Source organism: Rhinolophus hipposideros, assembly GCF_964194185.1.
Source record: "Rhinolophus hipposideros genome assembly, chromosome: 26".
Lineage (NCBI taxonomy): Eukaryota > Metazoa > Chordata > Mammalia > Chiroptera > Rhinolophidae > Rhinolophus > Rhinolophus hipposideros.
This window is the reverse complement of record NC_138072.1, coordinates 14,061,440-14,074,055: the sequence shown is the minus strand read 5'-3', so window position 1 is coordinate 14,074,055 and position 12,616 is coordinate 14,061,440. Positions and strand designations below refer to the sequence as shown.

Genomic DNA, 12,616 nt, shown 5'->3' with positions numbered 1-12,616 from the left:
GACTGGCTCCGTGCTAAGCATTTCTCGCACGTTCTCTCCTGCAATTCCCATTCCCAGACGTCCTTTTATCACTTTTGTCATTTTTGCCCTGTTGGCACCACCTGTACTATTGCTTACTTATTAAAATCTTTTCACCCACTCAAAATTTAAAGAGGCGATAACTGAAATCACAGGTTTGATGTACAATGTTTAGTAATTCATATACAATATACTGTATATATCTTAAAAATGGTCACTCATAAGCCACATACGATCACTCAGGTCCCATCAGTGGTCCCTGTTTTTGAGACTGGTAAACTGAGGCTCAGGGAGGGTAAGTGTCCTGCCCGTAGTTGTGCCTCAAACCAGACATTGGTGATGACAGAAACATGCAACCTTGGAGGGGTCCAAACGGGATGATTCTTGCAAAGTGGAACCACAGACACATAATGTGCCCAAGACCCTGGGGCTGGGCAGGGACGGGAAAGTGGGACACTGAGCCTCAGTTCTTCTGCCTCTGAAGTGGAGATAATAACAAAGACTCCCTCATAAGGTCCTTGTGAGAAATCAAGGAGATAAAACTTGACTTGGCACATAGCAAGCACTCAAAAAATCCTTCCTGCTATCACAAAAGGTTGGTTAACTTTTTGTTGGAGCCCTGAGGTCAGACACTGCTCCCCTTCAGCTACCACTGTTAGGGTTAGGGTTGTTAGTGGACATTATAGATAATATTTCTTACATTACATTTTTATATGTTGATCTTATAACAAGCAAATAGTTTCATTATAAATTTTAACTAGTTATTGGTAGTGCATAGAAACATATATATATATAGTTATATATTATATGTATATGTTTTATTGGGGAATATTGGGGAATAGTGTTTTTCCAGGACCCATCACTCCATGTCAAATCGTTGTTTTTAATCTAGTTGTGGAGGGCGCAGCTCAGCTCCAAGTCAAGTCGTTGTTTTCAATCTAGTTGAGGGTGCAGCTCACTGGCCCATGTGGGAATCGAACTAGCAACCTTGGTGTTATGAGCACAGCACTCAAACCACTAACCCAACCGGCCTCCCGAAACTATTATATTTTATAACCTGCCATCGTATTGAGATCTCACTAAAACCAATAATTTTGTGATTGAGACTCTTGAGTTTTCAAGATAAATATTAATAACAATTTTATAATAAAACTAGCAGTGAATATTTATTGAACATTTACTATGTGTCAGGAACAGTTTCAAGCATTTGACATGTTTTAATTCAAATTCCTTACAACACAGACATAAAAAATACATTCTATTGCTAACATTCTATCTTTCCCATCTTACAGGGAAAAAAAGCCTCCTGAGCTCCCACTTTTCTCTTCAGTTACTGTACATTTCTCCCCATTTAAAGCAAAACTGGAGTTACCTATATAATCTGGCTGTCTGCAATTCCTTTCCTCCAATTCTTTTTTAAAGCAAACAAATCAGTTACCCTATATGAAGGTTATAGAAGCTTAATTTTAAAATCTGAAGGGAAAAAGGAGGAACACTCATTCATTTTAGCTCCAATTCAAGAGATTTTGACTCAGGTTTACTATGTACCAGCACGGCGGCTACAATGGAAAACACAGCAAGCCCCTTGTAGCACATTCTAGTGGGGGTAGAATCAATAAAAAAGTAAGCAATTTTAGATTTTCATAAACACTAAGGAAATAAAGCCAAGGGATGTGACAAAAGGTAAGTGGGCAGAGGGTTTGGCTACAGTTTAGTACATAATGAAGTGGTAATGAAAAGAGGAAAGCTTGGCAAGACCAGATCACATACTGTCAGCCTCATGAGCCAGGGTTCAGATATTATTCACTGCGCAACGGGAAGCCACGAGATATTTTAAAGTGGGGAAATGACCTTAAATGATTCATGTTTTAGAAGCATTTCTCGAAGGGGAGGAGTGCTGTGTGAAGAGTTCACAGAGTTAAGAGTGGATGGATGCGGACCGATCTGTTATTGCAATAGTCCCGATTTGACACAATACCAGCTTGGGGTAGGGTGTTAGAAGTGGTAAGTGGAAATTTTTGGACGCACTTTAGGAGGAAGAGTCAACAGGATTTAATGGAGCTGAGGGAGAGGGAGAAATTAAAGGGAGTAGAGCTGGAGAGAGGTGGTGAGCAGCATGTTTTCAAATGCAGACGGCTTTCTTGTGATTTCTACGTCCATCATTCTCAACTCTCTCCATCCCCCGCCAAGTTACTACTGTCAAGACCCTCCTTCACTTCTAGCACCCCCAGCAAAATTAATTAATTTATTTATATATACCAACACCGAGAGCACGGGAATTAATGAGCAAGGCCCTGGATTTAATCTACTGGGGAAACAAATTCCAACTCAATTTATTGTGTGACCTCGGGCAAGTTTCTTCACCTATAAAATGGTATAGAGTAGTACCCACTTCATAGGGTTGTTGAGAATTCAATTTGAGTTGGAGCACCTTTACATTTTCAGCATCTAGCAGATCCTCAATATATTCAAATTTACAAAATTGATTTCTTCTGATTCTACGCTGCAAAGATCAGAAGGGCAAGCTTGGGCATCGTTCAAGCAAAATTTAAGACTCTTAAGAACTCAAAAGGACGGTATCTTTTTCTTAGTAATTGGTACACCACCGATTCTAGAAGGTAACAATTTTCCCTACCCTATTGCAAACACCCATTTCCCATTATTTTCACGAATAGGACTCCCATGTGTTCCTTGCAATACAGAAAACAGGACTTAACAGGGGACATTCAGCAACAATTACCTTTTAGTAGGTTACATTGCAATGAATAAACTAGAGGCTCTTGTCAATACTCCAATAATTAATGCCTGCTTGTAGAAGCATATGTAAAAGGATCCCACTAAAAACTAGGATCTCGTTAAAGGCTGTAAAAATGATTCCGTAATTCTCTTTTATGACCTATAATCGAAAAATGAAATTACTGCTAAAAAGGAGCTTAAGAGCAACTTAAGCTTAAGAATGTAAGCCCAGTGTTATACCTTACTGACGTGAGCTCATTCTTGGCTTGTTGATGAATTTCACTTCACTTCCAGGGGAGCTTCAAAATCTCAAATGTTCTAACTAGTGGCAGTACATTAGGGAGGCCTTATAGGTCTTAAAAGGTTCATTATCCTCATTTCACATTAATCATTCCAAGGGTAAATAAAATAGTTGCTAATTATTAACTATTAGCACTTGATTAGTAACTTCAGGCTTAATATAGCATCTTAAAATAGCTAGATCTCCAATGTACTAATTTTTGAGCTGAGCACTTAGTTATGTTTGCACTTAAATTGCCATTAAACACGCAAAGTTTGATAGTGTAATTATGTTTATAAATGTACTTTCACGGCTTTAGATTTAACTATCGCCAAGTGACTGCTGGCTAGCTAGGCTTGGGAATTACTGGTTTAGAACACAATATATCCAAAGAGTTAAGATCTGGTTTTTGGCAAATATTTACTTTCTGCAAATTCTTAAACATTAGGAGGAAACCCAGTAGCTCGTTTTCTTCTGATACAAGGCATATACCTTCCCCATCTCTCAACAGTCTTATGTTTCAGATATAATGGTGACAAAACATTTGGTAACTAAAATTTTGAATATGGACATTTTGAGTGAATTAACTAGATGGGTAAGTGGATAATAAAGACCAAAAGCAGGTATAAGTTTAATGTATTTTAATAGCAAACTTACAGGAACAGCACAGAAGACAGACAACATTAAAAACATGTACTTGCATGTAGGACAACTCAGTTAGAAAAGTATAGCGAATGGATGGAATCTACTGTATGATAAAAATGCTACAAACACCATTTAGTTGCCATCAATAAGAAATTTACTTGTTTTAAAAAAATCCAAATGCTGGCATTGTCCAGAAAAATTTAACAGGTTTATTTATAATTGTTATAAAGTTGAACTGCTGAAACTTGTTCACTGAAACTTTTGACTTGCATTAATGCTTTGTCCCCGCATTTATATTAAAAATTCACACACAAATGAAAATGGAAAAACTGCCAATACCTGATTTCTGTCCCCTATTTTTCCACTTGCAATCATATACTTAGGTACCTTTTGACCCCATGGAAAAAAAAAATAACTAACATTCAGAACTACCAATAACAGGAAGAAGAGAAATTTTTTTTTTTTTTTTAAAGAATGAAATGTTTCCCATCATAGTGGATTCTTAAGCACGTTCTCCACGTATGCGGCGTGCTAGCTGGATGTCTTTTGGCATAATTGTTACACGTTTGGCATGGATAGCACACAGGTTGGTATCTTCAAAAAGGCCAACCAGATAGGCCTCACTTGCCTCCTACAACAGGAATAAAGAAAAAATATTAATGGTATTACCAACAGTTAAGGTACATCTGTATCAGTTAAAATAAACAAGGTTTTTGAACCCTTTAAAAAACCTACTGCATTAAGACGTTTACTATTTTATCAAATGCTTACATTTTAAAACCTGTGAGACAAAGCTCAAAGGCAGCTTATGAAAAGTGCAAAGCTCAAGGATGTAAATCTTTATCAAATTACACAAGTCAAATTAGTTCAGACTAAGAAAGTTTAATGTTTCTAATGTTAATATGTGATTTCTAGTAAACTGAAATGTCTTCAGGAAAGCAAGAAACCCAATTTAGACTGCAATATTCTCATCCTTACAAAGATAAGCGGCATCATACATCCAATCCAAAGTAATACTCCCTCTCCCCCCTTAGTGTCTCCTCTTCTGAATCCTACTCAACTCCAAGATATCTGTGTGAACCCTGTCCTGCCAAACGCCACACAGGTGACAACTAGTTTCCAGCTTATGGTCCTCGTCCACCCTTTTACACCTGTTTCATCACAAGTACTATAGGTTCCAGAACACATCAGATTAGTGTCTTATTTACATACTCTGACTTAGTTTGCCTAGGAGATATACACCCCCCCCATTCTCTTCCTCCATGTACTCCGATCTGTAATGGCATTTGCTATCCTCTAGTTGTTAATATTGATTCACCTGGTTTTTCCTATTACACTATAGGATTCTTTGAAGGCATCTACTTATCCCTACTAGCACTCAAAAATTGCTAGCTGTATGAATCATCCACTGACACTTCGTATGTAAAGAGGATAAAGGGGGACTTCTACTTATAATTAACTCTTAACTCAAATTGTTAATACATCTTCCAGTTGTCTGAAGAGTTGAAGAATCCTTTAGTTTAAGTGGAAACCTGTCTGCTCATTCTGACATGGAAAACCAGTGTTGTTTTACCAGTCATCAGCCTAACTGCGGTAGTGGGTTAGGACCATTAAGTCAGTGATTATTTGGCCATCTCTCCTTATCTTTAAGGAACGTATTTCTCTGTCCAAGATATATTTAGAAAAAAAAGATTTTTATAGTTGCCATTTTCGTCCTAATTAAAAAAATTATTCCCACTTTGTAATCTTCAGGTAATAAAACTAAAAAGAAACATAAAAATATTCTAGCAATTCAAGCCGTGTACTACATAATACACAAGACATTCGGATGGGAACAGCCAAATTTTTAACAAACATTTTGATTATGCAATAAAACTATTAACTATTGAGATTTCAGACCTACATTTATTTATTTAAAGGAGGGCACAGCTCACAGTGGCCCATGAGGGGATCAAACCAGCAACCTTGGTATTATTAGCACCATGCTCTAACCAACTGAGCTAACTGGCCACCCCTGGATTCTACTTTTAAAGGCATCTACAAAACAACAATTCAAATGGTTTACATTATTTCATGTTATGAAAAAAACTACTCCTTCACATTTATACCTTTAATCTAATACTATAAAATTTGTTCCATCCAAATTTTACTATCCTTACATGTCTTTCTGCAACATTTGTTATCAGGAGCCAAGTCTCAGTTACTACTGTTTAAGGCGTAGCCCAAGGCTGTTTCGGGAAGAAGAAACCAAGCAATGCCCTGGCCCCTGGTTTCCAGGTGCAGGTTACCTTGAACTCCTCCTTCCTTGGCACTCACTGGCCTTTTACACCAGCCCTATTTTAATGTCCTTAAGTTCCTTAATAGAGATTTCATTTTATGCTCACAAAGCTTTGCTCAAGTAGATGTTCAATAAATATTTGCTGGTTCATTTTTTTTCTCACCTTAATTTAAATTTGCATCTTTTCTATACAATGAGTCCCTCGTATCATATCTATTGCAAAGAATGTAGTAACAGGAAAAGTCCTTAGTAGTCAGGGATTCATTCTTGGGATACTCTAGAAATGGGTAAAAAGTTTGGAAAACGTGGCATATTGTAGCCTCCTCTTAGGAGTTCACATGGTACATTAAATAATAGTCCCTTAGGAAAGAAACTAACTTCGTTTCACTCATCTCAGGATTATGCAAATCTAGACTGCTTTCCCAAAATGCAGCACTGTGAGCTGCTATATGGACAAGCCAACAGGACCTGTGGTTCTGAGACCATTTATTTAGGAGTGGTATGATCTATAGGCTCCCCTGGTACTAGTCAGACGTGCCATACAGCAGCTGGGGCTCTCACTGCTGTCTTAGAACCTGGTTATCAGTATTACAGGGTTTTGTCTGGTCAGTTCTGGGAGAAAATTCAGTACTTACAGGGGATTTCACCACGACCCACATATTTCCAATTCTACGACCAATGGCCCAGTCTCCTAAACATTAAGGCTATAATGGGATTAAAGACTGTCATGTTAATTTATAGCCCCGTGAATATAATTTTGAGATAATGGCAAAAGAAAAAAATATCTTACAAGTGTAAGAAAACATTAATTTACAACATTTTGAATATATCCAATGTCTGACTCTTCCACCATTTCAAAACAACCATTTTAAACTCAAAAATACCTTAGTTCAAACTCTCAGACATTTAAAAAAAAAGGCTAAGTTTTAAGTTAGTCAATTCTTGATTATCTATGGCAAACCTAAACTAACTTCTCTATCACCCTCACTGGACTACCTCCCCCCTCCTCATTTAGTTGTAAATTGTGTAATTTCAAAGCCCAAAATAGTGACTTTTCGAATTCAACTGCTCTCTTCTATTACTTCATTTTCATTAGCAAATTCTCCATCTCTATATCTTTAAAAGAACTGAAGTGTATGTACAAAAAAAGAAAATGCAAACCAAAAATGTGTAACAAAGATTACTCTTCCCAGTGAAAGTAAGAGCTATCTAATGCTAGAGAACCATGGGTATAGAGGCGAACATTTTGCTCAAAACCAATACAACCACACTTACCAATGAATATAAAATACATACCTTAACAGCAACAATAGAAATTAACACATGAATTAAAAAGACAATAGTCTTTTACACAGATTTAGTAATCTCAATGTACAAGGATGTATACTGACATTTAAATGCAGTGACAATGGAAGTTTACACATGAATTTAAAGACAATTGCCTTACACAGATTATTTAACAATCTCAATTTACAAGGCTGTCACTGAAAATGAAACTAAAAAATGTTGTTCAAGTATAATATGTTAAAGCACAGTCCTGCTAATTTTAACTAGAAAACAAAATTAGCAGCTTTGTATCAAGGTAAGGACTCCTAGTAACATTTCTGTATTTAAAATACGATTTGCAATTACAGTAATAAAATAGGATCTGAAGATAGTCAGTGATTAAAACAGAAAATAAAGTATTAAGTAACGGCACTGTTAAAGATTTTTAGTATTTTGAAATTTCAGTTCATTGAGAATTTAATGGATGCCCACTCCTGGAATCCACCAATGAAACGAAGTTCAGGCTAGCCATAGAAACAGCTCAACCAATTATACTTCAGTATAGAAGCCACCTATCAAATCCTTCTCTTATAAAGCAAAAGCTTGGCACAGCAACACACGCCTTGAAAACCACCTAATGGAGTGTATGCAGATTCTAGACCTTCCCCCCAAAGAGATTCTGATTCAGGCCTGTGATGGTACCCAGCAATCTGCATTTTAATCACCACCAACCCCATGCTCTGATGATGAAAGTAGTTTTACCATATTTTGAGATACACTGATCCAAAGAATGCCAACACACAATATAAAATAGGTTATTTAAGTGACTGATGTTGATTATTCCCACATCTAATCAAATTATCTTACCTGTAGACATTTCAAGTTTTATTCTTGGCATAACCCACAAATATTTCAAATACATAACCACCCCTAAATAGTATTCCTCAAAGTTCTGACACCCTGAAGTTAAGATTAAATTCAAAATGCTTCCCATTTAAGTGGAAACCCCACCCCCCTTTAGCAAAGGACAAGTCTTCAAATCCCTGCCATCATCTTTAAGCAGTTTTCCTCCCCGTAGCCAATCCAACCCTAAGTACCACTCCCTGCTTCTTCTACCTCATCGCACAATTCTTTCATGTTGCCTGTTCCTATCCTAGCCATTATGCTCCCACTTGCATCTGCCTCTTCAGTTCCAGGAAGACATTTATTCTTAACATTCCATTTACATCAGTCACTGTTTGAATCTGATTACCAGTATAGACCTTTTGTCTCATGTTTTCTTAATGTCCTGCAGCACTCATAAGCCAAACCAGAGGGTGCCTTTCCCTCTTAAACATTGTTTTGAGTGCAATGCTTAAAAATTTTAAATGGTATAATGGAATGCACACTAGGCTTTGAGTCAAATGGGTTCAAATTATGATTCTGTGATCCAAATGGGTTCAAATTACATGCTCTGTTATGACCTTGAGCAACCTAACCTTTCTGACATAGCAACAATGAAATAGAGATACCACCTACCTCTCAGACTTGTAATTAAATTATATAAGCACAAGCAAAGATTTAGAATTGTTCTCTGTATACAGCAGGACCGTTAACTCTAGAGCTTCCCCACACGCCATTTTACCTGCAAAGCACCAATAGCTGCACTCTGAAAGCGCAGATCTGTTTTGAAGTCCTGAGCAATTTCTCGCACCAGACGCTGGAAGGGAAGTTTGCGAATCAGAAGTTCAGTGGACTTCTGATAACGTCTAATTTCACGGAGTGCCACGGTACCAGGCCTTTAAAAAAATTTTAAAAAATAAGGAAATGGTTACAAATACATTTTAAAAAGAACCCCATAAAAGGATAAGTGGTCACCTTTAAAGAAACGCTGTTATTTTCCAAAAAATAAACTACCCAACTTTTCTTCAGCGTTCAATTTATAACCTGAATATTCAATTCTACTAAGAATAACATAGTATCTTTTAAGCAAAAAACATAGTAGATTCCCCTCAGGGAGTTTTTCAAAGTACTATTTATTTTATTCATCTTTAACATATATATCACTGTTATAATTACAGCTTGGGAAAGTATTAGGTCACTAATAAAGAAGTCTAAATTGTTCACTCTTCTTAGTTTGGCCTCTCCTTCCCACCTGCACCCTCAATTCTTCTTTAAGACCTCCAACACAACCCAATAAGCTTTGTTTAAAAATACACTTGTGGGCTCTCCCTGCCATAAGACACAATGTGACCATCTGCAAACAGGGACGAAAGCCCTCTCCAAGAACCCACCCTTGATCTTACACTTCTCAGCCTCCAAAACTGTGAGAAACAAATGCCTGTTGTTCAAGCCAAAAAAAATACAAAAAAAAAAACAAATACACTTGTAGTATTTAAGTTTGATTTCCCAGCGTACTTTTACTTTGCCCATCTCTCATGAATGATTAAATGTGAATACTCTTGATTGTGCAGTGTATGTTCCATATGGAAGATATTTTTTACCAAAGAATTGTCAGCAAATTTACCTCGAACATACATAGAAGCTGCAAAACTGTTATTATTCAGAGCATATGTAGTCAGTATAGCTCAAATACACTCAAAAAAAAAAAAAAAAAAGAAATTTACCTCAATTCTGGCTTATTTCTTCCACTGTATGAGCTTTTATTTTAGGTTAACAGTAAAATCATTTGCAGAGGCTAAGTATGGACAACTTCTGCCCTCTAATGGCAAATGCCCTTAATAACACTGCTCAGGGTAGTTGAAAACCAAATGAGCTAATAGAAGGAAACAGACCAATTCAAGTAAATGCGAGATGGGAACTTTACTGAAACAAAACACCCCCAAATCTTGATTAAATTATTATTTTGCCTAAAGCAAGAGTATCCTCAAAATGTATTTAGAAATGGCAGTATTATTTAAAAACCGTATTAACAGCGAAATAAAATGTTAATCCCACCAACGTTATTAGTGATGTAATAGGTCTCCTTTAGGCTCTGGGCAAGATGATGACTTCAAAATTATGCATGTTCCTAATAAAATCCAACACTAACTTTTACGTAAATTTTCAAGTATTAGTAAATATTCAAAAAAGGAAAAACATCAGTCTCCCTAAAGTAAAAAGTTTTCTTATTATACATCTTTTTGTTCGAGTATATGGACACTGCTTCGGGAGGCACTCTGTCCCAGTATTTTGCTCTCCGTATTAATACCTGTAACGATGAGGTTTCTTCACCCCTCCAGTAGAGGGCGCACTCTTGCGAGCGGCTTTTGTAGCCAGCTGCTTCCTGGGGGCTTTACCACCGGTAGATTTGCGGGCAGTCTGCTTTGTACGAGCCATGGTACAGAGACCTCCTTACTTACCTACCAGCATCAAAAACACAAAAATCACCACATGCAACTACCAAACATACAAGTTTCCCTGTCACCACCCCCCCCAATCTGGAAATATGATCAGTATAAAAAAAATGTCCGTAATGTTATATAATTTGAAAGGGTGCCGATTACGATCACCACCCAAATGTGACTTCTTGAAACAAACTGGAGTACTAGAAAATTGTTAGCATTAAACACCAATCATCTCTCAGAAATGCCAAATCGGAGACAAACGGCAACACAAAACAAACAAACCCACACACACAAAAAAACCCGACAGCCCTTGCTTCCATTTCTTTAATTAAAGCAAAAATCAGAAATGTCCGTCCACATTCGACCCATAAAAGAAGTTAAAAGAACGAAGCCACAAACCACAGAAAGGTCGAGTCAAATTACAGCAAAAAGGTTCTAGCAGCCCCCCCCCCGCCGCAACCCCCCCCCCGCGTCTGGTAGCTGAGAGATTGGCTGTAAATATCTGAAAACATTCCTGCTTTTGCATCTCTCCAGTGATGTTGGAAAAAAAGGCGTCTCGGAAAAAACAGGAGAGGAACAACAGCTACGACCGGCGAGCAGTCTACAAAGCGCTGTCCCCGCGGCGGGCTCCCCAGCCTTCGCCACGGAATAAAAAAAGTGCCCCGCACCCGGGCTTTAATTAACGCACCGGCCGACCGGTCCCCCCCAAGCACCACATAAACTTTTGGTTTCGCCTCCGCCGGCCCCTCCGCTCCGGGCCCCCGGCCTCCCGCCCCGCGCCCAGCGTCTCGCGCGGGCACTAACTCGGCCTCCAGACCCGAACAAAATGGAAACAATCGCAAAACGTATCCGATTCCCTTCCGGAGACACAAAAACACCAAAATGCTCGAAAACACCCCCGTCCCCCTGCCACGTGCCGCCCTCCGAAATGCAAAAGTTTTTTTTTTTTTTTTGCATTTCAGATGCATCAAGTTTCCGCTTCTCCAAAAAGGGAGGAAAAAAAAAAAATGTCCCTCTTTAAATTTTTTTTCCTCCTTTTCGAAATGGGGAAGAGAGAAACGGGGGAAAAAATATGGTCGGTGACCAGAGAAGAGAGACAAGATGGTGAAGCTTAGCAACAACTGTGGGGAGGCAGCAAAAAGCGAGTTACCCCAGGGTGGGAAGCGGCGGCGATTTCCACCCTTTTCCCGCCTGAAAACGGGGGCCCGGGGCCCGGGGGCGGTAGTTAAGAGGCCCGCGCGGGTCGTGGGGAAGGTCTGGGGTCCCGGGAAGGGGCGACGGGCGCGATTTCACCGAAGAAAGAGGAGCCAGGGGCGCGGGGAGGAGGGAAAACAGGCTCGGCGCCGCGGTGGTTGCTGCTGTTGGGCTGAGGCGGCGAGAGACGGGGGAGCCGCCACCGCCTGAGGGGAGAGGGAAACTCGCTCCTCACCTCTATTTCTGGGCCAAAAAGTTTGTGGGCCAAGCCGGAGGGGCCGGGGGTCCCCTCCCCACACCGCCGGGGCCCGGCTCGGGGTTGACGGCAAGCGGGGCTCGGAGCCGGGTAAGCGGGCAGGCGGGGAAACTTACCCCCCTTCTCCTTCGGCTGGAGCTCGGCGAGCTAGAGGCGGCGCTGGCGTTAGAGAGCGACGGCGGCGCGGCGGCGGCTGCGAACACAATTGAAAGATGGCTGACACCGAGGCTATCCCCCAACACACGCCGCCCCGCCCCCGCGCCGCGCGCCAACCAATCACACACAATGGAGGGAAGGCTCGGCCCCGCCCCCGCGCCCCCGCTCGTGCCCCGCCCCCGCCCCTCCCCCCGCGCTCCAGTTCGCTGGCGCGCGCTCGCCCCTCCCCCGCGCACCGCCCGCTTCCTCCTCCCCGCAGCCTCGCGCTGTGTGTGTACAAACACAAAAGACACGCAGAGGGGTCGCCGGCTCCTGCCGAGACTGCCGGCCGCCCCCGTTTTAACTCCCGCTCCGGGGCCCCGCACTCCCACCCACCCCACTCCGTGAGCACACGTCATCGAACTCTCGAAGCCCGGGTTTGGGGCGCCTAGGGGGAAGTGGGGAGGAGGGGCGGGCGGGAG

The 12,616-nt window shown here is 40.4% G+C and overlaps 1 protein-coding gene across 2 annotated transcripts; it reads right to left on the bottom strand.

Moving 5' to 3' along the window:
- Positions 1-3,874: 3,874 nt before the first annotated feature.
- On the bottom strand, positions 3,875-12,227 carry H3-3A (H3.3 histone A). 2 transcript variants are annotated; one of them, XM_081039406.1, is made up of 4 exons: positions 12,116-12,227; positions 10,414-10,564; positions 8,848-9,001; positions 3,875-4,310 (listed from the first exon to the last, which is right to left on the bottom strand). In XM_081039406.1, the coding sequence occupies exons 2-4, from the start codon at positions 10,539-10,541 to the stop codon at positions 4,182-4,184; spliced, it is 411 nt and encodes a 136-aa protein (XP_080895532.1). In that variant the 5' UTR covers positions 10,542-10,564; positions 12,116-12,227; the 3' UTR covers positions 3,875-4,181. The 2 variants fall into 2 exon arrangements, with proteins under 2 accessions (XP_080895532.1, XP_080895533.1); XM_081039407.1 differs by lacking the exon at positions 12,116-12,227 and adding an exon at positions 11,979-11,997.
- Positions 12,228-12,616: the final 389 nt, after the last annotated feature.

Excerpts from the sequence above, each read along its gene's own strand:
- H3-3A (XM_081039406.1), bottom strand. The coding sequence starts at position 10,541 with ATGGCTCGTACAAAGCAGACTGCCCGCAAATCTACCGGTGGTAAAGCC. Across the intron at positions 9,002-10,413 it reads AAGAAACCTCATCGTTACAG|GCCTGGTACCGTGGCACTCC; the intron begins GTATTAATACGG and ends ATTTTTTTAAAG. Across the intron at positions 4,311-8,847 it reads CAGCTATTGGTGCTTTGCAG|GAGGCAAGTGAGGCCTATCT; the intron begins GTAAAATGGCGT and ends TTCCTGTTGTAG.